Genomic DNA, 23,003 nt, shown 5'->3' with positions numbered 1-23,003 from the left:
CAAACAGTAAGCATGACCTACTAAAGAAAATGGTCTCTAGAAGAAAACAAAAATGATTAGTTTAGTAGAATGAGTTAAACACGGTGTTTATCTGTGGTCAGCAGGCTGTTTAAGGGAAAAAGCATCCCTCCAATATAAATGCTTCAGTGTTACGCAAAGACTTGTCCCAATGTAATTTGCCAAGCGTAATACTCCTATGAGGTGACGCGAGGCTGTAACCAACGTATGCCAAATTGGATCTGGGTATTATTGCTTTCTAAATTATACACACACACACACACGTCAGCAGAATTACTCATCAGTGTTTACTGCCTCTATGTTTAATAACTTTATAACAACATAATTCCTGCTAGCCCTAATGCTAGCGAGGGATGGGGTGAGTATTATAAACTCTCATCTGGAAACCACGTTGTCTAGCTCAGAGATGAGCGGTTAAGAATAATCATCTAACACTTAAGAATCAACGTAATTAGATAGTAGCTATGGATTTTTTTCAAATATGGAACGCAGGGTGCAGCTGTTTTCGTGCGATTGCATTTCAGTCGATCTTGCAGTTGTCAGCCGATCCCAACATCTGTGCTGCTGTGGATGCAGCACCTACATGCATATCTCTGGTCCAGGTGCTGCGTTGTATGCATTAGGGTTAGCTGTGCTACAGTAGCATTACCGTCTCGCTCTGTCTGAGCTGTCTGGTCTTGCCCTGGGGACACGGGCTCTTCTGGAGGGCCAGGTAATTGTGTTCTAGTGTACTCTGTCCTCCATATCTGTATGAGAGACACAACGAGTGGCAAAATCAGACATAATTCAACCTAATAATACACACACGCACGCACGCACGCACGCACACACACACACACACACACACACACACACACACACACACACACACACACCCATAACTCAAGGTAATAATAAGGTAATAATCCCATTTCTGTGAGTTGTGTATGTGGCATGGGCACCCATTCCCAAGTGAAGCCCAATTTAGAGTTTGCAGCTTTGATTGTACAGAGGCAGCATATGCTTATATTAATCCTAAGCAAAAACAATAACCCAGAGCAAACACACACACACACACACACACACACACACACACACACACACACACACACACACACACAAAACCCATATGCTGCTATTAATACTGCGGTGGACATCCAAGCTGCTACCTGCAAGGCTAATATCAATATAATGACTGCTACATCTGAATACTGTACACTACAAACCAGAAACTCCCTCTCTCTCCCTATGAATTGTACAAAGAGCTTACCAGAGAATGACTTCAAGGACAGGCATTCCCTCCTTCTCATACACATAACATGAATACACATGCAGAAACTCACCCGTATGACGCCATCTGCACAGCCAGTGACGATGACGTTCTTGGCGTCCCATTCGTGTCGCTGCGTGAAACTGATGCACAGGATGTCTGGCTGAGGCCCGCAGGAAGGTTCGACCCAGGTCAACAGCTGACCCTTCATGGTCCACAGGTACAGCAGAGCCCCTGCGCAGGACGCAATCTCACCCTTGGACAGAGAAAACATGGGGTCGGTGCACACACACACACACAGTAGGTACACAAAAACACACACACAAAGAGGATAGGCCTGCTGTTAGCAATGTGAATCCACACTTCCTCATGCGGAGTGCTGAGTAAATGGTAACAACATGGGAGTGCTGTACCAGAGTACTGTGAAAATAGGAAAGAGAGGAAAGGAAGGAGGAAAAAATAGAATGGAGAAAGAAGATACTGAGAAAAAAAAAAACAAAAGAGAAAGAAAATAGACCAACAAATCCAGAATGATTATAATCTAGTCATAGATGAGGGCAGACAGGCAGAACCAAGTGCTCAGAAAGGAGAGACTGTGGCCTGCTGTGATGAAAGAGAAAGAGTAGAGACTGAAATACACATTCTTACAGAAAGCCAAAACTACAACAGTATTAGGGAGGCATGTTCCAAAATATGCAAAAATTCAACAACCTGATTCTAAGGGAAAAACAATGTGCAGTGTTGGGAGGTGTATATGCCACTTGCTGCATTGGCAAAAGGGACAAGCAAAGCATAACAGATATATAAATAAAAAATAACATATACTTACCATATGTTTTATTTACCATCATCTGTTTTATTGTTATTTAGTTGATTCATGCACCCCCCACACCCTCCGTTAGCTGTTGATCAACCAATAATCAACCTGTTTTTTTTATATTATCCACAAAATCTCTTATTTGAATCCTATGCTATTGTAATACTTACTTTAACCTGACAAGTTTGACAACACTTTTGTTTGAGTTACTGTTATTCTTTATGTTTATTAACTGCTTATTTAACAGTCCTAATATTATATTAATATATTTAAGATAATTTAAATTATCTTTGTTAATTTTGCTACTTGCCTTTAATCTGCCATTGTGCCTTGGAAACACATGTGCAATGTCAAATAGACCAAAAAAGCTTATTGAACTTGATGCTGAAAGTAAACAGACAGAGAGAGACTTACAGTGAGATTGTTGATAGCCAGTGCGGTGACGCCGGCCTTGTGTCCTGCCAGCTGTGTGACGTAGCACAGCTCCTCCAGGTCCCACAGGATACAGGTGAGGTCGCGGGAGCCACTGACGAGCACACTGTGGGCCTCAGACACCGCCAAGCACGTCACCGCGTCTGTGTGACCGTACAGCGGCTGCAAAAAAACAACAGGGATCAGTGCGGCTCTGCGTGTGGCGGGGCAGAAAATGCATTCTGGATCGTGCATCATCTTTATCTCACACACATCTGCACACAGCCATACCTGTTTAAGTTTCATGCGATCGAGTTTATCCTTGTTGACTGCTACGTCCCACACACACACCACAGTGCTGGTGCCTGCAGTGACTATGGTTGTCTGGTTGGGACAGGCCGCACACAGCGTCTCGCCCCAGTCACACAAACTCTCACACACTGCAAAGGTCTAGAAATGGGCATATACACATAAATAACTAAGACTGAAATAGCATACTGATTTGTACAGATAATGGAGTCACTTGTGCTTAATACATTTGTGAAAAAAATTCTGGATTAACCTTGACGGGGTAACTCAAGGGCAACTCAATCAAGGGCATAATCAGGGGGTCCTTTGCACATTTGTAAGGTTCTTTTATAGGTTTATTTTTAATTTGTATTAATTTAATGATTATATGTTGGCCCATGCCCTACAAAACCAGTTGTCCTCGGATAGGAGATAATCATTTCAACTTGATTAAAACAACAAAAAGTAATAATTTCACTGAATAATATCTTTACCACATGAAAGAGTACATCATAATATGTATTAAAAACTACAAACGATGGGTTTTGAACAACATTTACTATTATTTTGTGGTTGCTCAAAATGTGTCCCAGATATCCGTCACCACCGTCAGATATTTATTTAAAAAATAATAATAAAAAAAACTACAAGGTCAATTACATTCCTGAGGAGCCCTTTTCAAACCTTCAGCTCTACTGCATGCTTCAAGACCACTCAGGCTCCTGGAAGTTTTCTATTTTCTCTTAAATCTCTTCATATTTTGGGACACTGCTACTGTCACAACCATAAATTGTCAACACCGTCACTTCTGTATAAAAAATATTAAATTAGATTATGGAATAAATGTATACTTTTTAAGAAGAGGTCTGATGCAGGTAGCAACAGGGCGAAAACAAGCTGGCTAATGTGAACAACTCATGCTTATCATGTGAAAGAGCAGGTTTTTGTCACCACCGTCAGACGTCACCACCGTCAGGTTTTCGTCAGGTGACGGTGATGACTGAAGTCTGAAAAATGCTTATAACAGAGCTCAGGATTGTTATTTTTTGTACCAAATAGTTAAATAAAGTTGTTAAGCAAGAAGCCATTGACTTGAGTGGTATAAATTTTGGAAATGTATGTTTTAATGAGGCAACTGTCACCACCGTCAGAGGCAGTTAAATTGGTTTTAGATGAATATGTTTACAATATGTTTCTTTGATGCTGTTGAGTTATTAAAGTAATAGTCTCTTTAATACAAAAATATGTTTTTCAAATAAAAAAAAAACATTACGGTGATGGTATTGACAAAAACAAAGTAGCCTAATAACTGGAAAAACCTATTTTATGAAAAAAATGCAAGATGAGGAGGTTGCACCGGTACATTGCTGAACAGCCAAGACCCTGGCCTATAATGATATACCTTCAGATTTCGTAATTTAACACACTTTTTTTTTTCAAAATTAAAACCTGTTTTATCCAAATTCCCAAGAATCAGTGACTACCAACTTCAGCTATGATCTATCTGCACGTTAGTTGTGAATTCGCACACTGCTCCCACAATTCTCTTCTTGTATTCAGGATGAATTTTGCATTTGAATTGTACACAATCTGCACTTGTTTGATTCCTGCTGCTGTATTGTCAACTTGAGCTCCTGTATAGACCGCCATATATACCTTGTCTGTCACATAGTTTCCAAAGGCACAGCTGTTGTCAGGGAAGCCCCAGCTGAAGAAGCAGCTCCACAAAGGTGTTAGGAGGAGTCGGTTTCTCTCCAGGACCAAGACCTCTTTGTCCAGACACAATATCTGACCTACTGGGCCTCTCAGCAGCTCTGCAGGAGGAACAGAGTTTGCTCAGCAGAGTATTACAGAGAAAAGGGCACCATAAGCAATAAGATGTAGGAGAAATAGAACAAGTGAAAGTGCAGCTTTTTTGGTCAAATTTGTCATTTAAAACATATGCAGCCATAAAAATCTATACAATAAAAAAATTGGAAAAGTGACCTCATTCTGCCTTTAGCGTACCTGCATAAACCTGGTCAAATAAAGGTAATGGCTTTTCAAAAGCATCACATTAAAGAGTTTGGTATAGCTCAGTAAACTTGTAGTGAATTTCATTACATTGACCACAGAAAACTGGGCAATTAAACAGCTATCCCCAGGTCACATCACACTGAGGCCCTGCCCAAGGGGGACACATGCAACCTAGACAGTACAAAGTGTGTGCACGTGTGTGTGTGTGTGTGTGTGTATGAGTGTGTGTGAGAGGAAGACGGAGGCTGTAATTGCGCTTGTAATTGACCTACTCATGCAGGAACAGGCAGAAATCATTATATCCTATTGCCAGCTCTGCTTCTAAAATCCCCAGAAAGAAGTTGTGTCTGCATTAGTCGTAGCTTTCCTCCTCCTATTCATCTCTATCTGCTTATTGATCAGATCAGACACTCTAAGATTTAATATGAAATGTAATATGCAGGAATCCCTCCCTGAGCATTCACAGATTCATCTCCTCTCCCTCAGTGGGCCTGTAGGGATATTCAGATTATTAAGTAGGGCTCAGCGGAAGAGTCATCTCCATATTCTAACAGATAGCTCTTTCTACTTCTTCTTCTGTAAATTAATCTATGGACGTACTCGGCCTGTTTCAACGGCTCCCGAGAGACCTAGGCACATCTTGTGTATAATAATTGACATCAAATGGTATGAAATAAAATAAAGAAGGGGCAATATAAAATGGTACAAAATGAAGATGACTATAATTGATTGAATCTGGGCCTCAGCAACATTGATTCAGCTATTTGGGAACATTCATTACGAAAGTTGTTTTTTTTATTATTATTATTTGCTTTAATCTTTTACTTTTGGTTGAAATGAAGATGGCTTTTTTAGCTGAGCTGTCCTTTGGCTGCTTTGTTTTACCTCGAAATGGCTGGACAGACGTCTTGAGTTTGTCCAGCTTGAAGAAAAATGGAGTAGGGTGTGGAGGGCCTTCTTTCTTAGAGCCACTGCGAGGCGGGTGGGGCTTGGTGAAGAGCTGTGGGACAGGTAAAAATCATGAGTAAAGGAAGATGTACACAGCAGATATTGTACAGTGCTGTATGTCCACTACTGTTCTCATATTGTCCTCACCTGTTTGGGAACCTGGCCAAAATTGCTGACATATCCCAGGATGGTGCTCTTGATAAGGGGGTCTGCAGCGACCTGCCTCCCCCTCTGTCTTCGGGCATAAAAGTAAGGATGGAATGTGTTGATACTTTCCACAGCAGCTGGACCCTGTTGCCGGTGGCCGAAGATCAGGTCGATCCATAGGTGGAGATGGGAACTCACATAGTCACTCTCCAAGGCCTAAGGGACGCAGCCGAAAAGGAGACTGTTACAACTAAGACCACCAAGAAATATTGCAAAGCTGCTATAGTTGCGCTGTGCAGCAGTGTACTTCGGTTATTGTTATTACAGAGAGACCAAAACCATCAGTCAAACTGTTAGCGTGAGAGTTAAGAAACAAGAAACTTCTTTGAGAATACAGTGCACAGCCAATCAAATTATCCAGGTGCTGCATGATTTCTTCCAAAAGTCAATTTAAAAGTCCAGAACAGCAGGAAACTACACAGTTGTGTTATGAGCTTATGTTCATGTTAGCATTAAAAAATGATTTAGGCAGAATTAGCCCAAGATTGGCTTTGAACAGTTAATGAAGGAAAAGTGGGCATTATGACCAGCAGTATCCTTAAACCCAATCTTAATAACTCCATCCTGGAATAACAGAAAGCTGAAAAAACCCACACATCTCAGTCTCATAACTAGGATATATTGTCCTGAGTTAATTTGTGTGTGGAAGGAAAAAAAAAAAAAAAAAAACAATCTTCTAAAATCACTAATTTCATGAGAATGGTAGGCAATATGAGGAGTTCAGTAGATTACAGACTGATAACCATCATGGATGCCCCAGGATTGGAAAAGGGGAGGGTCAGATTTACTGAAAAAACAAAACAAGTGACAGAAAGAGGAGAAAATGATATACAATAACCTCACACTGAGAAAGAAGGAAACTGTTGAGAAAGAGAAAGAACATTCAGCCCAATAAACAGCAGGCAGACGTAACAGTGTTACGGCAAACAGAGAGTCTTGTGCCCGCTCTGAATTGGATTAAATAGGCTTGTGGAGCGCAGTGACAGCAGTCTAAAGCCTAGATGTATGCCTCTCCGTGATTAGCACAACAAGCGTTTATTGTGTGAAAACAGTCGGGGCTAAAAACTACTTTTGTCTGGACCCCGGGCCAAATTCAATGGGACAGGATGGCCTTTTGAGATGATGAAGAATTAAGATAATGGGTGCTATGAATAAGATAGGTCTCTTATACAATGGAACGATGAATAAACACAGACGGATTGCAATCAACACGATTTCTGTATTCCCATCTAAAGACTTTTCTTGTTTTATAATATAAAGGCAGTATATCGAGCCATGATATTGGGTCTTATGGGAAAACGTACAGTGTGTAACAGGCCAGACTGACCAATTGTGGCTGATAGAACTGGTGAGGTCAGGGGTCACTCACCTCTCGATGGATCCTAATGAACTCCTGGGGGTCTCCTTTTGCCCATGGAGGCAACACCACATCTCCCAGAGCAGTACCATCCTCCAAACAGCCTAAAGAGACATGGATGCACAAAATCACACTACCATCACCTTTTGACACAAACGACAATATAAAAGACATTCATACTGAGCAAACATAATTAACTCTTTGTTGAGGTGGGTCAAAAAGATGCTTTTACGAGGCAAATTTCACTTTCAATCATTCACTCAGATATACAAAGGAGGAGTTTGGGCCTGACCCAGATGGATGTGGTTGGAGTTGACCAGGAAGTCGGGCAGGTAGAAGAACTCAGGGATCAGCTCCCTGACGTCCGCCATGGTGTCTCTGGAGGCCGACTCCCACTCCTTCTTCACACAGTGGAACATTCGCTCCGGGATATCAAACCCTCCCTAAAGAAGACAGAAAGAACATTGTCAGATCCCGGCACACTGTTGAACCAAAGTTTGCAACAGAAATATTAATAACATAGTCTGCCCGGTACAGCGCACTAAACCGTATTTTATATTCTTCATTGTATTACGTAAGCAGGAAATATTCGCCAACGGTTGAAGGAAGCTTTTCATCTTTCTGTAAAATTCTATAATCCGTGATGGAAATCTCATGAGAGAGAATGTAATTTAAAGTAAAACAATTACCTCAATGAATGAAAATAGCATATATACTGGGTAAACTCTGTTAGAGATGCAAATCTAGTTATGGATATTACTGCACACCCGTTATGTGCTTCTGAAGACAAAAAGGCACCATAATTCACAAGACTAACATCTTTATTGCTTTATTCTGACTATCAAATATGCATGCCTGTTCATTATAATCAATTGGATGTTGTATTGTAAATTGGTAACTTTTGTGGCTATCTGAACAGGCTTTTTTTTTTTTTTTTAGATGCTTTCTATGCAACTCTAATTATTTGCATATATATTGAAATCTTCCTATAATCTGTTTTCACTCAGAAAAAAAAAAAAAAAAAAACACTCAACAGGAATCCAGAGTATCCAAAGTAACTCAGTTAAATCACTTTATTAGAACGATTACATTCCACAATAAAGACTGACATAGTGACTAATGAATGAATGAATATATAAACAAATAAATAAATAAATAATCAAAAGACAGCATAACCAATCTGGCGGTACTTTATTTGGGCTCTAGTATTATTTTTCTTCTCTTTTGATTGGTTATATCACTGCTGGCGCTTGCTTATCACTTACTGCAGTGTGTGTGGATATGTGTGTGTGTGAGTGTGGGTGAGAGAGTAGAGAAGAGAAGACTTTCACATGTCCACTACATGAAGATGCCTCAATATGAGGCTTGCATTCATGCCAAAAGGCTCAGTTAATAGCACAAAAAGCAAATCTTTGTCAAGGCACTGCAGCTGCCACTAGAGGTTTAAAATTTCTTTCACTTATCACTAAAACACCTCAGTGTTAGAGGCCATGCTTTCCTCAAAGCTTTATCTTGTTTGTCTTCATTGAATAAAATTGACTTATTAATTTCTATCAGTGAAAGCTTTCATTATAGGCCCGCTGATGCCCTGATAAGATTTTTGTTTGTTTGAAGTCCTGTGATAATGTTAACTCATGCAGGCTAATGGACTTGAATGTGGTGTTTGTTTAGTCTGATTCTTCTGAGGATGGAGACACTCAATGATGGACCACAAAACCATGAGGTTCTCAAAATATTCAGACAAAAATGCTCTTAAGAAGTATTGATTTTAAAATAAGAAGTAAAAAGTGTTTTTTTTTGTGGAAATTGGGTCAGTAAGGCAAGAAGTTCAGGCACATTTTTTTCCCTGTCTGCCCACAGTCACACCCACTTTGGTCATTGCTGAGCCACAGAAATTCCCTTAATGCCAGCTTATCTGTTTCAGCAGCCACAAACAGACAGTTTTGAGCCATGATTTTTGTCACGATGGCAAAAAAGGCACCAGCAGTCTATACTACACTGGAAAAAAAATGTTCTTAGCTACAAAATGTCTGGGTGTGTTGTTGGATTTTCTGGTGTCAACGGGCTCACCTGCAGTGCAAGGAAGGTGTGTGAAAAGGGCTCCATCCTGACGAGGAAGGAGGATACAATGATAGCTGAGGAGTAGTGCGTACAGTAGTGGCATTGTGCTGACAAGTCACCTGAGGAATGCATCGTACGTTAAAAGAACACATAGTATGCTGACTGCAAAAATATGGTGAGCAAAAATGAGGAAAAATAAAAAGTTTGAAAAGTGTGATGAGCTGAATCAATACCTTCACCCTCAGTGCTCTCCACCTCTTGGTATCTCTGGATGAACATCTCCTTCCTCTTCTCTGTCTGAGCTCCCATTGGCTTAGAGAGATCGCGGAATGTTGCTGGATTGGTCAGATCCAGGGTCTGTCCCGACGGAGGGAATAGAGATAAATCAGAGAGCAATGAGAAAATAGCTCTCACATGCCGTTTGGTTGACAGACTGTAACAATGCTCCACCTAATCAGGTCATTTAGCCCCAATTTTAGTGTTGAAATCTCTCTTTTTTTTTTCTTAAAACAAGTTAACAAATGTGACAGTGGGGTGAGATAATAAATACGTTGAAACACAACAGAATAAGGCAGATAAGCCCACTAGTGTCAAGAAAATTCTGGAAACAAGTTGATCGGATTTGTGGAATTATCTCATCCTTCTGGCAGATTTGTTTTAATAAAAAACAAGATTTTAAGACTGAATTTGAGGTTATGACTTGTTAAGACAAAGATTTTTTTGCAGTGCACTTTGATCCAAAGCACCTTACAGTTAAATGCATGCATTTTCAAAAAATTGGCATGATCTTGCCCATTGAGCTATAAAGCATATATCCTCTGTTGTTTCAGTCAAGCTAAAAATGTTGCAATGCAAGTTCTTACCTCAGACTCGTAGTCAGCTAGGACCCAGGGGAAGACTGGGTACTGCATTAGGTCATTGTACGTCCTCCCAGCCAGTGTGTTCAGATGCATCAGGTACTCAAAGTTACTGATCTCTCCTCTCTGGATGACAGACAATAGTAATTTGAAGAAAGTAAACACCATAAAATGCAGTTATACAATTATGGACAAAAGTGGAGATAACCTCCTTTTTATGTCATACATGCTCCAAATTTTGCATTTGCTGAAGTCAGGAGTCTAAGAATGTTATCTGCAAGCACAAGCAACTCAGATAAAATAAAAATAAATGCATGAAAAATTGTGTTTACTGAACAGATATTTTACCTGCCATTTAACAAGAGCTTCTTTCCCAACCACAGGAGTTTTCCTGATGCACACACACACACAAACACATGTGCAGACACACACACACAAACAAAAAAACTTAAGTCAACAACACAGGGTGATCACTGAGCAATGCCAACACTATGTACAAGTTTTCAGTTGCCTAGCAACCAGTGTTGAAATGTAACTGTGTGTGAGTTCAAAAGCAGCAGCACAGAGGTGAGTGAGTGAGCTCAGGAAATACGACTGGTGTGTACACAGCTGTAAGAGCAGTTATGGAGGTGAGCTGAGCTTTCTAACATAAACGGTGAATAGAGAGGTGGTCGATGCAGCATATGGTGCCATCTGTAGGTTGTGGGGAAATTTACTGTTAGGTTACATCAACTAACACTGGCTAACCTGGGGTGCCTGATTAATCTTTTCCAGCAAACTGAGGTGTCATTATTATTATGTGCAGTGTGTTTTAAAATGAAATGTATTGACATTGATCCACTGTTCACAGAGGAGAAGGTGACAATTGCTTGTCAGACAGGAACAAAATCACAAAAGAGATCATTGAGTGACAGGAAAAACAGATAAGATTTCCTGCTTCATGGCTGAGAAAGAAGCGCAAACTTTTTCCAGTGACAGAATTTTCCTCTCCAGCTGTTTTTTAATTTAGCTGATCATTCAAAGACTGTTGTAAGGAGATCTTTTAATAAGCATTCACTCAAGAGGAGGCATGCAAGTTGTACATTTGCAAACTGCTGAGTACAAAAACTGCTCTATCAAAATGCCTTGTTTCCAATTACAATACAAGAGAATGTGTTTGGATAAACAAAGTATCTATGCTAAATGACAATGTTGCTGAACATTTCATTAAGCATTTTACTCATGAAACACCTATCTAAACTTGTTTAATCTAAATTAGGAAAACATTCAACCGTTCCTGAAATCTCTTTTCCCTCTGTGGGCCAGTAACATGGCAATAAAGTCCTGGCGCCAAGCACCCCAGTTGCTAAGTAACGCTATTAAACAAGAAGAACCTTGACTTTCCCAGCTTAGAGGAGGGAGACTGAGGGAAATGCTGATATACAAACAGTGCATTCCTGCTCTTTCCTCTGCACTTCACCACATTTTGTAAAAGCAGCCTTGCACCTATGATAAGACCAACTTTTACATGATGACCGGATGTCATGAATTGGAAATCAAATTTGAAGCACTTTAATGTATTGTTGCTGTGTAAGAAGACACAGTGGTGAACAATATGACTACAATATGTGAGGTTTTGTGGCACAGGGCTGAAAGACGTCCGACTGGAATGGCCTGTTCACCGGAGATGGTGTTACTGGTATGCTTCTGACAAGACAAACCCACCTCTTGATTACCGTCAACATCCATTTAAAATCAAGATAAAATATGGTAAGTACATGTGTGCACTTAAGTTTAAAATTGAGAGAACAGTTAAACTAAGTTGTCTTGAATCATTGAGTCTGTAAAGTCAAATAATGATGCATAAATAGTCTTAGCCAGAAAGTGAGAGCCTTTGTGAAGTGTATCCAGTTTCTAACCCAAATAACTCCTGACCAAATTATTTTGTAAAACTACACTAAATCAATCATTGCATTTGGCCCAGTATATGTTATCTAATTGCAAGGTAATAATTTCATGTAATAGTTTTCTATAGGAGGTTATAATAGGAACAAGCACCAGTGGATAACCTCTCTCATCCTGAGGATGATGAATGAGGCGAGAGAGGGCCTTGGGGTGTAACAGAGACACAAACACAGACACACACCTTGCTCTTTTAGACAGGGAGGGGAGAAGAGCGCAGCCCTCATCACACTCCCAACACTCCTAACTATCATTTATCAAAGTCCTGATTTGACTCTTTTTGTACACGCACACACACTGCACAGTATACCCATGTGTTTCGACACGCTTGCACGTGGGTGTCCCACACACACACAAACACATGTGCACACGCTCCTTCCCTGAAAGAGCCAAACAGCTCAATCAGTTGAATAGTGAGGGAGCATCAGCACTCATTTGTTTTTGCTGTATTACCCAGCGTCGCCTCTCTCCTATTGTTCCCCAGCATTAGCCTTAATTAGAGAGCCGTGCTCTTAAATACCCCCACGGGCAACACTGGGTGAGCAGGCAAGAGAGCACATAACGCTGCAACACACACACACGCTTGCGCACACACCACTCAAGCTCTCGTTCCCCAGAGAGCATGCTATCCCCTCTTGCCCCGGGCCATACATGAGCCCTTGTATCTGTGTAAATAACATCAGCCCTGCGCATGCACATACACAACACATTTATGTGCTATAGGACGGTGAGGTGGTGTGGATTAGATAAATTATTGTAAATCTGTCTCTTGAGGGCAACTGTGACAAAAGTGAGGTTGAGCTGAAATTTTAAGATAAACCTGCCCCATGCAATGGCTTTCTCTGTGTGTTGCAGAGCTATGCCAAAAGGTAAGGGAGCCAAAGGGAAGAAGGTGACGCTGAAGATGGCCAAAAATGCAGTGAGGGTCACACAAGATGGGCGGCGAAGGCTCAGCCTTAGCAACATGGGTATAGTCACCTTCCCCAAGTGCCTTCTCAAACTGACCAACATCGACGAACTGGACCTCAGCCGCAACCTAATACAAAAACTTCCAGATGACATTGGAAATTTTCGGTCACTCAGCTGGTTAGATCTCCATAGCAACAAGCTGGAGGCTGTGCCTGAGTCTATTGGCAAGCTGATGGGACTGACCCACCTGAATCTCTGCAACAACTACCTAACCTCCGCAGGGTTACCCGCCACCCTGGGCTCGCTTTCCGGCCTGAAGAGTCTCAATCTGGGATTGAACCGGCTGGATGCCCTGCCTCCCGATATGGCGGGTCTAACCAGTCTTCAGGAGCTGGGCCTGTTTGATAACCTCTTCATCAGACTACCAGAGTTTGTCAGTATGCTAAGCGGCCTCACTAAGCTGAACATAAAACGAAACCCCCTCTCCTGCACCGAGGGAGATGGGGCGGATATGATGCAGGATTCATCAGAGCCAGAGGAGGACATGTACCTGGTCACAGAGGGCAGCCTGTGTAGCACTTGCCTTCAGAGGTGTAAGGAGGACAGGCATAAATGAATGATGAAAAGAGAAGGAAGAAGAAAAGGAAGAGAAAAGAAGGAGAAAAGAAGGAGGACTTACGCAGGGCTGATAACACCCAACTAAGTGGCTAAAACCAATCAGGATGTGTGGAGAATAGCAGGAAAGAAATGAAACCGCTTCTGATCCCCTTTTTTGGACAATACAACCTAAATCAAATTTTATTTTTTATGTAGCCTTTCAAACTTCTCTGCAGAGTATGTGAATGTATACAATACATAGCAGCATGGTACACAGCTATTTTTGATATTATATTTTATGTTCCAATTTATGAAGTAAAGAAGTTGATTCTATGTATCTTTCTCATTATATCACTGATGCATAATGATGGTGAATAACTGGTGAAATTTACCTGGCATTAGCGATGACCTCAGCAACCCCTCTTCCTTTTAGTGATGACACTACTGAGCACAACCTGCACACGCACACACACACAGACAGAGAGAGAGAGAGAGAGAGAGAGAGAGGAGAGAGGAGAGAGAGAGAGAGAGAGAGAGAGAGAGAGAGAGAGAGAGAGAGAGAGAGGAATACATAGGAAATTAACTGAGATCAGCGTTTGTTTCCAGCATAAAGATAAACTCTTTAGGCCTTCTGTCTATCTAAATTTGCTACCTCTTATATGCAGAGACGTGATCTTTATTCAGGAATACCACGAAGGCTGAGTGTCCATTTTTCATGAAGAATTCAATGGCATTGTCCTATTGGAAGGCCAGAATAAAATAGAGCAACATAGTGATTCTCCAGTAACTCTGACACTGTGACATTCACAAGACTTTTGTTGGTTTTGTCATACATGCAGATAATATTTACACTTAGACATAACATGTTTCCTGATTAATTTATGCAAAGCATCTCTATTCATACAGAAATTGAATAAACAGAAAACCAAACAGAATGACGTGCAGACACAACCAGGAACTACACACAAATAAAACACGGGGCAGGCAGCTCAGATTATGGGGCATAAATGGAAAACAACAAGGGACTTGCATAATTATCTGCACAATGCACAGGTTCTTTTAATCTGAGTTCAATGTGCACCCAGAGATGCACTTCAGTGTCAGGTGTAAATGTAATTGAGCTAAATCATGAGTAGACACAATTTGAATATGAAGCACATGTTACTGCCAGGTGTCAGAGGGGCGCCTCAGACGGTCTGACCTCTAAAAGGAAACGAATGAAGCGGGCCTCCTTTATATCCTCATAGAGCCAGCGTCTGCAGCTGGCTGATGGTGGCTCTTTACTCAGCATGGTGGAAATGAAGGAATCCCTCACACTGGTAGAAAGAGAGAGAGAGAGGGACAGAAAGAAAAACAGGAATATTGATGGAAACCATAGAGTTGCTGCAGTAATTTCATACAACAACTGTACACAACACATGCCACATACACACATGGGCACACGTGCACACACCACTGTACCTGCTGGGGTGGTGTTTCCTGCAGCAAACATCTCCACCGGGACTAAGAGTGAATCCCTCACACAAGAACAGCGCCTCCTTCCCAAACAGGAGCACCCCCTCTGTCACTTTGAGGCCACTGACCACCACTACACACATCTTCGCCTTCACCTAGAGAGAGCAGGAGGTAGCGGCAACGAGAAGGAGAAAGAATGTGAGAGGGGAAGAGGGAAGCAGGAGGAGAAGGAGATGCATTAACCCCCATGTGAGGACACAGTATACATCAGCACATTTCTCTCACGGGACAAGGCGGCGGCACAGGCACTCCAGGCTTTACTTGATTGATCATTTTAATCACATATTTTAATCATTATTAAAACGACACAGTTGAACACTTCATTATCAGAGCTGATTGATGGAAAAGAAAAGGTCTGGCCCCCCTTTTCAGCAGTACAATTGTGCGCCATCCAGACATTCAGCGCCAAAGTGTACCCACGTGCAGCTTTCAGCGCTGGTTGTAGCTAATGCTAACTGCATTGTGATAATGTGTGGCTAATTCTATTGTCTCCCCTCATTTCACAGTGAGTGTGTGCACCTGGCTGTCTCCCTGTGTTGGCCCCTCTGCAGGCCCTCTGGGACACAGCGCCCAAAAACCATATGGGGCCCCAACACACCCGCAGGCCCCCTCACAATTTATACTAATCAAATCAGACCCCCATCCCCAGCCGCAGAGTGGCTCTCTCTCACACTCAGCGAAGGAGGAGGCCCTGCCTGGCCATTATTAGGGGAATTAATCACTGCCACACACACAATAGGAAACCTGCTAAGTGATCAGAGCCTCTTGTCTGAATACACACACGCAGACATGGTATGATGGATAATATCACGTAATGATGATGCTATGTGATGATAATGTCATGTGAAAACGTCCAAGGGTCAAGGTGAGCGAGTCTTGGCTACATTAATGCTTACAGGACAGAAATCATAAGTTGAGTGATATCATTGTCAGATTTTATGGCAATTTCCCTCAGTAAACACAAAATGACATCAGTCCCATTGTTGCTAACAATGCCTGGATTTCAGAAAAAGAGTTAAATTTATTGTTATGAAAGATAAACTAAAGACACAACAATAAACTCCTTGTTTCCTTATCGCCTTACTGTGCTCTGGACAGATATGCGTTATCAGTGTGAGGGTGATTTAGCTGATGATGGGAAGAAGGAGAGAAAAGGAGGACTCTTATTGACTGAGAGCCTAATGTCAGACCATTGATTTCTCCCCACACACATTACCGTCATAATCACACTATTGGCACTGGCAAGCTAATTATGAGTGGTTCTCCCTTTGTGTGTTACTCAGTGTGTGTATGTGCATGTGTGTGTGCCCGTGTGTTTATGCTCATGTGCATGTGTGCGTGCATGTGTGTGTGTGTGTGTGTGTTCGTGCGCGTGTGTGCGTGTGCATTTTTCAGAGCTAATGACTGTGTTCATTTGACAGGAAGCTCAGCAGGACACACACACTGAACCGCTGCAAGACAACAGGACACACTTGCACACATCACACACTTACTAAGCGGGCATAAGACAGCTTGCATCACCTCCTACTGTTTTTATTAATACTTCTGTCAGAAACATTAAAAGCCGCGGCTGGTTGCCGGAGCGGTGAGAGTCCCTGTCAACATGAGCCGATGTGCCTAACTTGCTGGAAGAACGAGAAGAGCTGAGCTGGGCCGCAACGTTAACACACTAATGAGGAAAGATGAGATTCTGATAGCAGCGCTGGGCTATTGGAATCCCTTAGTCTACATCAGATAATTATGATTGTGAATATTAGTAGGGTGAGTAGGAGTTGAGCCTGTCTTAGGGCATGCTGTTATATTTTTTACCCCAGGCCCCTAAACACAGAAACACGCCCTCCTACGCTACCTCCTCTCCAGGATGCAGCTCCTGTAGGATGATGCGTATGTCGGGGCAGGACTGCATGTGGGAGCATGGTTCAGGGGTGCAGGATTCGGGCGGACCCTCAGTAACAGCGGATGTCTCGTTCAGGACGGGGAAGAAGGTCAGACGATCACAATCCTGTCCTTCCTCCTCTTCATCCTCTTTAGCCTCTGTACCAGCTTCACACAGGATCCTGGGCTCTAGCACATAACGAACAGAGATTTTCTCACTGCATATAAGGTAAGAGGAAACCAACATGCAACTCAGTCAATATCTGTACTTTACCTGTGTCAGTCTCTGCTCTACTTCTGTTGTCTTCACACATGCCAGCCCTCGAACACAGCCCAAGGGTTCCTGGCACCTGTTGTAACCAGGATCACATCTTTTAGGTGGGGCTCCATACTAAAAAACACTAATTTTTTTAGAAACTGCACTATTGGGAAGGTGTTGCAAACGGAAAGGCCATACCCGCTTGGACCACATGAGACCTTTCCTGCGGATGCGTGGTCTGGTGCGGTTGGGTCCTTCAGCTGCATCCTGCACCCAGTTTCTGCTCAGCAGCACCCCTGCCCCAGGGCCGAATACAGCTCTCTCCCTGAGCAGCTCCTCCTCCACATGAAGCCACTTAGAGCTCAAACGCTCCCACTCACTGGCACATTGCTGAGGCACAGCAACAGGCCCATGATGGAGAGAACAGACAAAAGGCAGATAAACATTACAAAACAAGTTTCATTTAATCCCATATAAACTCAGTTTCTTTACTGGCATGTACTGGAATATATGCATGGATATATTTTTGTTAAACCTGTAGGTGGTTGGTCCTCATATTCTCAAACATGCTGTGGCCTCTCTGCCAGTGAGACTCCATACAGGACAGGAACTCCTACAAAAAAAAGTAAACTTGATGGGCACAAATGAAATGGATGAGCCAAGCTCATATTGTATACACGCACACACACAAACATCATCTTGTCCCCACAGAGATTGTATATTCATGATGGTATTGTTCTTCCCTCATGCAATTACAGTGCATTTATACAATTACATCTGGTCTAAATTGCATTCACTGGGCAAAATAAGCTAGTGGCTACAGTCTTACAATAACCCTGTCTGGAAATGCAATCATTTGTTGGTGTGATCTAATTAACATAAACATTAATATCACTGAGACACACCACAGTTAAGGGCAAGGTAAATGTGTGTGCCCTGTGTATGCATCTGGAAGTGAGTATGTGTGTGTGTGTGTGTGTGTGTCATTGATTTAATGAAAAACAAAAATAAAAAAAACTCAAAACGTAGCTGTGTTGACACTGCAGGATGCTTGATGCTCAGCAGACACACCGGGCTCATATTCTGACTGTTAACTGCTTCATTAAGCTCATCATCACAGCAGTGCTCACTGAGAGACTAGTGAAACAACATGTGTCCATCCTTACAGCTGACCCAGGAAAGCCATTTAATTGACTGAATGAACATGCAGTAACTCTTTTTATATCAAGAGCCTTATTTACAGATGCTAGAACTGTGTTTTGGGGTGCAATGCCATGAATCCACGTACAAAAAAACACAACTGCTTTGAAACTCTGGTAATAGAAGAGATGAAAAACAACAACAGCAACAACAACAACACACAATTGTGGAAAAATCCATGCATAAGTTGACAACAAACTTTGCCAAGCCCGCTAAGAGAATGAAAACTGTTTCTCTAAATGACTGCCTGTCTATCCAAATGAGGAGCTATAGAGAGAAACAAATAAAGGAGTAATTTGAGGGGAGATTATAGAAATATTACAGACAGAAAAGAGAGTAATAATGAAGTTTGCGAACTAGAGCCGTGTTGTGACAGATAAACAGCAAGTCAGCGTCATCATCTCCTAATTTCATTCCTTCATTTGGACAAACATAAGTAATATATAGCATTAATTACCCTATTTAGCAGATAGGAACCTCATTGGCTTTTTAAACGCTGCATTAAATACATAACTCATCTCTTCCCCTCTGCAATTAACATCAGAACATCACACTCATTTCCATTTTAATGACTTCCCAACAATACGCCACCTTTGATGATAAGGCAACATAATGTCAACTTCATTCTGGGCTGGCAGTGAATGTGTAATGAACTTAACGTGATCATTAGTGCTGTTAATTATCTTTCTAATATGAGGACACAGATATGATTATGGAAACTGCATTCGCTGATGAAATAAATCTCTAGAAGCATTGCACTGAAGCTTGACTGAGGACATAGTCTGTCTATCAGTCTCTATATTCCCATTCATTACCTACAGTAAGCTTTAAAACTGTTTTCTTTTTCAATAAAAATAGCTATCTGAGAGTCAGAAACTACGCCCCGTGCTTTGTAGAAATATACTACTGTGCATCCGATGACTGAAGCAGAAATTCCCCATAAGCATCTCTCATGACTTGTCAAATAAAGGTCATAAGTTGATGATCCAGAAATTAATTAATGACTCACTTGTTTCTTCATGGGGATGGGCAAATGAGAAGACTGGCTGACCAACCAGTAGACACTTAGATGCCACTAATTGAACAAGGCTCTCTTGCTACTTGCTGCAAACTGCTCAGTGTGATGTAGTGCAACACACTGCAGAGAGGGAGGAAGCAAACTTCCCTCCCACTTCTCGCCTGCCTCTCAGATGGAAAAACAATTCATCACCCTCACCGATAGCCTGTCAAAGACTGATATGATAAAGAATAACATCAAATGAATAATGTTTTCATCAGATTGGTACCACTATAATTGCCAACCCGATTTCTGTGGGCAAGAGACACACACACAAATAGGAACACACACACTTTGTGGGGGGTGAGACAGACACACAGACGCGGTAATTTCATGCCTGTGTGGCTGAGTAATATGTCCCCGCTCCCTGCTCCAGATGGCGCGACGTCTTAAGCGTTGTGGGGGAACTAATGATGTGGGCCACGTGTTTCGGGGGGAAAAACAACAATAAACGCGTCTTTAACCTTCAGCAGCAAACAGTGTGTTGTAGCGAGTGCTCCCCTGGATGGGCCTAACAGATATCAATTACTCTGCCCACTCAGGGGCAATCAGCTGTGATAATCCAAATCCATTTAAAGAAATAATCAAACACCCCCACAGGGCTGGATGGCCCACAGCACAAACACAACAGTGACTTTGGGAAGAGAGTCTTTGCGGCACTATGCTCTGGGATGTGGGGACACTTGGGAGTCAGATATGTCAAAAAGCTAATGACCCCACACTGCTTGAAGGAGACAACAAGCGTTATGCAAACAGAATGTACACAAACTTTTTCTCTGTCCAACAGTGCCCAAGAGCCACACAGTTAGGAAGTGTGAGTATGTTAGTTTACCTCCACCGTGGCAGACCCTCTGCTCAGTCGGCCCAGGGCTGAGCGAACAGCACTGCTGATCAGACCGGGCTTCTTCTGATGGCTACTGACCAGCTTCCTCTTCTGAGAGTCTGACAATAAAAACATCAAGAACATCGAGGTAAAATCTAGGCAAACTTTCCACCGACTTGCCAGTGGCATAAATTGTTATTAGTGGTTGTCACAGTGGTAGTAACAGTATAAAAGTAGCTAACCTGTGTATATCTGCCAAGCTTTGTGTGCTGTCTCCTCCCACAGTGGACTGATGTCAGTCATACTGACTGGCCCCATCTGTGCGGTGTGATTGGCTGAGATCTCTATTTTGTAGGTGTCTTCAAGGGTGTGCCGCCTCTCCGTCATGACCTTGGACCAGCAGGTCTCCACCAAGGAGACCAGTTCACTCTCATCTAGAACACAAACACACACACAGTTGGTTTCACTCAGCAGTGACTAAGCAGCCCTTCTAAATGAATGAGATAACTAGCACTCACTAAATGTTACTTATGATGTATAGAGTGAAATCATATTTATGGTACTTTTATGGTATTCTGATATAGTACGTCTGGTAGTATTTTATTATATTGTTGTATGGGCATGTACAGTACTGTATGTATATTATGTATCCACGTGTCTATATCTGTGTTGTTATTGAATGCTGTTGCATGACTTGTATAACCCAAGAGGTAGTCCACCTGAAAGTTTTTTATTGCTTTGGAATGCACTACTTTGTAATGTGTATGAAAATTAACAACAATCTCTGACATGGTTCAATAAACTTCCTTACATTTAGTAAACTGACAAAAACTCAACCCAAAGCAAATTTCTGTAAATTAATTCTCAGATATAGGCAGCTATACCTGTGGCAGAATCTTCTCTGTGGTCGAGAGATGCAGAGCGATCACTTTTGACAGGAAACAGGCGAGAAAAAGTTTTCTTGTTGTGCCCTTTCTGTACCTCACATCCAAAACCTTCAGGGTAACTGTAAAACACACGCCATGCATAAATATGAATCAAATTAATCCATGTTTTGACCACCCACATTTGCATGAGTCTGTTATTGTGTTTTTTTAATGCACTGTACCTGCCAGATCGTATCAGTAATAGACAATGAAGGAGGCAGGTGACGAAGGTCACGTTTGCATTGTAGGTTGCCATGATGACATCCCAGCGTGCAGTGAAGACTCGTAATGTCTTGACAACCACTTCCTGTTCAACTGGGGAATGGCGAGGTTGGGACAGGTAAAAAAGTAGGACTTTATTGGTGCATGAGTACAGGGCTGACACTGTCTTCTCTCTCTGGGATTGGCCTTTCTCCAGTGCCTGAAAATAAACAACAGTGTATCAGCTATACCAGCAGGATAAGATAAAATAAAATGAAAGTTTAGTGGGAAAATGAGGGCCTCGTAGCAGCAATTAACACAATATAGATAAAAAAATACCATAACATATTGGAGATATTAAAGATACAGTGTGTACATCATGCTAATCCAGAGCTCCCACGGGTTTGAAAGAATTATCACCATGTTGAACACTGACAGATTAACAGATTAAGAGATGTTTGCAATATACAAATGAGCAGTGCTGGCGACCACCATTATCAGATTATCAGATTTACAGAGCAGAACAATTTGTTTCCAAATTAAGTATGTTATGTGTGTATTTGTCCGTGTGCGTATGTGTGTATGTGCCTGTACTCACCACCACTATCTGATCTGCGAGGAAAGTGAGCAGGTTCTCCGAGTCCCCCAGGAACATGCCACTGTAAAGTTTCTGCAGCAGTGTCTTACTGAAGAACGCCATATTCTCCATCAGTGTGGCCATCTGTCCCTCAGGCCTTGGACTCTCGGAGTCTGAGAGAGAAATCCATAAGTTCAGAGTTATTTTTGTGCATTGACATTAGGTCTGCTGGTGTGAGCTGTGACGTACCCACACGTGGCAATTCTACCTTGTGAGTTGAGATGAGTGTTGTTTTCCTCCTCGTGACTGAGCATGTGGATGATGTCCATGAGAAACTCCAGCAACTCGGTTTGGAAACTCTGCCTCTGCTCCAGCGACGCGCCATCTGGAGAAAACTGTAGCATTTATTTCTTAGTTAGAAAGCATAACAAGACACCATTTTATAACTGATGAACAATAAATCAATGGTGGCTTCTGTATACTGAAAGAACACAACTTCTCTTTCTTCTACTGTGGTGTATATTTAGAGGAACACCTCATGTCAAGCTGCTGGACCATACGTCACCCTTCCACTGAGAACTATAAACACACAGGAGGGAGTTGTGTGTGTGTGTGTGTGTGTGTGTGTGTGTGTGTGTGTGTGTGTGCAGGCTAGGCTAGCTGAAACCACTTCTCCTCTACATCTAGATCTAGGTCTAGGCCTATGGGTGTCTTCTCCCTCCTGGTGGTTTTATCACCAGGAGGGAGATACCTCCTTGGCTCTCTGCCTAATCCAGTAACTGAGCAAAGAGTGGCACCTTCTGGAGAAAAGAGAATTCTGCAGTACAGCGAGGAGGCTTTTCCTACATCAGTGCACTGTATTTATGTATATATGTATGGACTGTGCATAGATGT

General features: G+C 42.1%; 2 protein-coding genes across 2 annotated transcripts in view; one reads left to right on the top strand and one right to left on the bottom strand.

The window, feature by feature from the left end:
- The window catches only part of wdfy4 (WDFY family member 4), a 43,682-nt gene that overhangs the window by 1,013 nt on the left and 19,666 nt on the right, over positions 1-23,003 (bottom strand). The window contains exons 36-62 of the mRNA XM_030070723.1: positions 22,378-22,504; positions 22,131-22,282; positions 21,514-21,752; positions 21,290-21,411; positions 20,648-20,839; positions 20,415-20,524; positions 17,861-17,938; positions 17,524-17,715; positions 17,341-17,416; positions 17,041-17,255; positions 15,138-15,286; positions 14,878-14,992; positions 14,329-14,414; positions 14,069-14,131; positions 10,578-10,620; positions 10,236-10,355; positions 9,606-9,729; positions 9,382-9,491; positions 7,604-7,754; positions 7,324-7,415; positions 5,895-6,110; positions 5,685-5,799; positions 4,440-4,597; positions 2,787-2,945; positions 2,499-2,678; positions 1,341-1,523; positions 668-764 (exon numbers count right to left, since the gene is read on the bottom strand). Coding sequence (XP_029926583.1) covers positions 668-764; positions 1,341-1,523; positions 2,499-2,678; positions 2,787-2,945; positions 4,440-4,597; positions 5,685-5,799; positions 5,895-6,110; positions 7,324-7,415; positions 7,604-7,754; positions 9,382-9,491; positions 9,606-9,729; positions 10,236-10,355; positions 10,578-10,620; positions 14,069-14,131; positions 14,329-14,414; positions 14,878-14,992; positions 15,138-15,286; positions 17,041-17,255; positions 17,341-17,416; positions 17,524-17,715; positions 17,861-17,938; positions 20,415-20,524; positions 20,648-20,839; positions 21,290-21,411; positions 21,514-21,752; positions 22,131-22,282; positions 22,378-22,504 — 3,664 coding nt within the window. The remainder of the gene's footprint in view (positions 1-667; positions 765-1,340; positions 1,524-2,498; positions 2,679-2,786; positions 2,946-4,439; positions 4,598-5,684; positions 5,800-5,894; positions 6,111-7,323; positions 7,416-7,603; positions 7,755-9,381; positions 9,492-9,605; positions 9,730-10,235; positions 10,356-10,577; positions 10,621-14,068; positions 14,132-14,328; positions 14,415-14,877; positions 14,993-15,137; positions 15,287-17,040; positions 17,256-17,340; positions 17,417-17,523; positions 17,716-17,860; positions 17,939-20,414; positions 20,525-20,647; positions 20,840-21,289; positions 21,412-21,513; positions 21,753-22,130; positions 22,283-22,377; positions 22,505-23,003) is intronic.
- Positions 10,781-13,695, top strand: lrrc18a (leucine rich repeat containing 18a). The gene is made up of 3 exons (XM_030070725.1): positions 10,781-10,796; positions 11,856-11,978; positions 13,026-13,695. The coding sequence occupies exon 3, from the start codon at positions 13,030-13,032 to the stop codon at positions 13,693-13,695; it is 666 nt and encodes a 221-aa protein (XP_029926585.1). The 5' UTR covers positions 10,781-10,796; positions 11,856-11,978; positions 13,026-13,029.

The sequence above is a fragment of the Myripristis murdjan genome, chromosome 15 (assembly GCF_902150065.1).
Source record: "Myripristis murdjan chromosome 15, fMyrMur1.1, whole genome shotgun sequence".
NCBI classification, from domain to species: Eukaryota; Metazoa; Chordata; class Actinopteri; order Holocentriformes; family Holocentridae; genus Myripristis; species Myripristis murdjan.
The sequence above is the reverse complement of the archived record's forward strand: the minus strand, read 5'-3'. Positions and strand labels throughout refer to the sequence as shown.

Coding starts and splice junctions, on each gene's coding strand:
- lrrc18a (XM_030070725.1), top strand. CDS start 13,030: ATGCCAAAAGGTAAGGGAGCCAAAGGGAAGAAGGTGACGCTGAAGATG.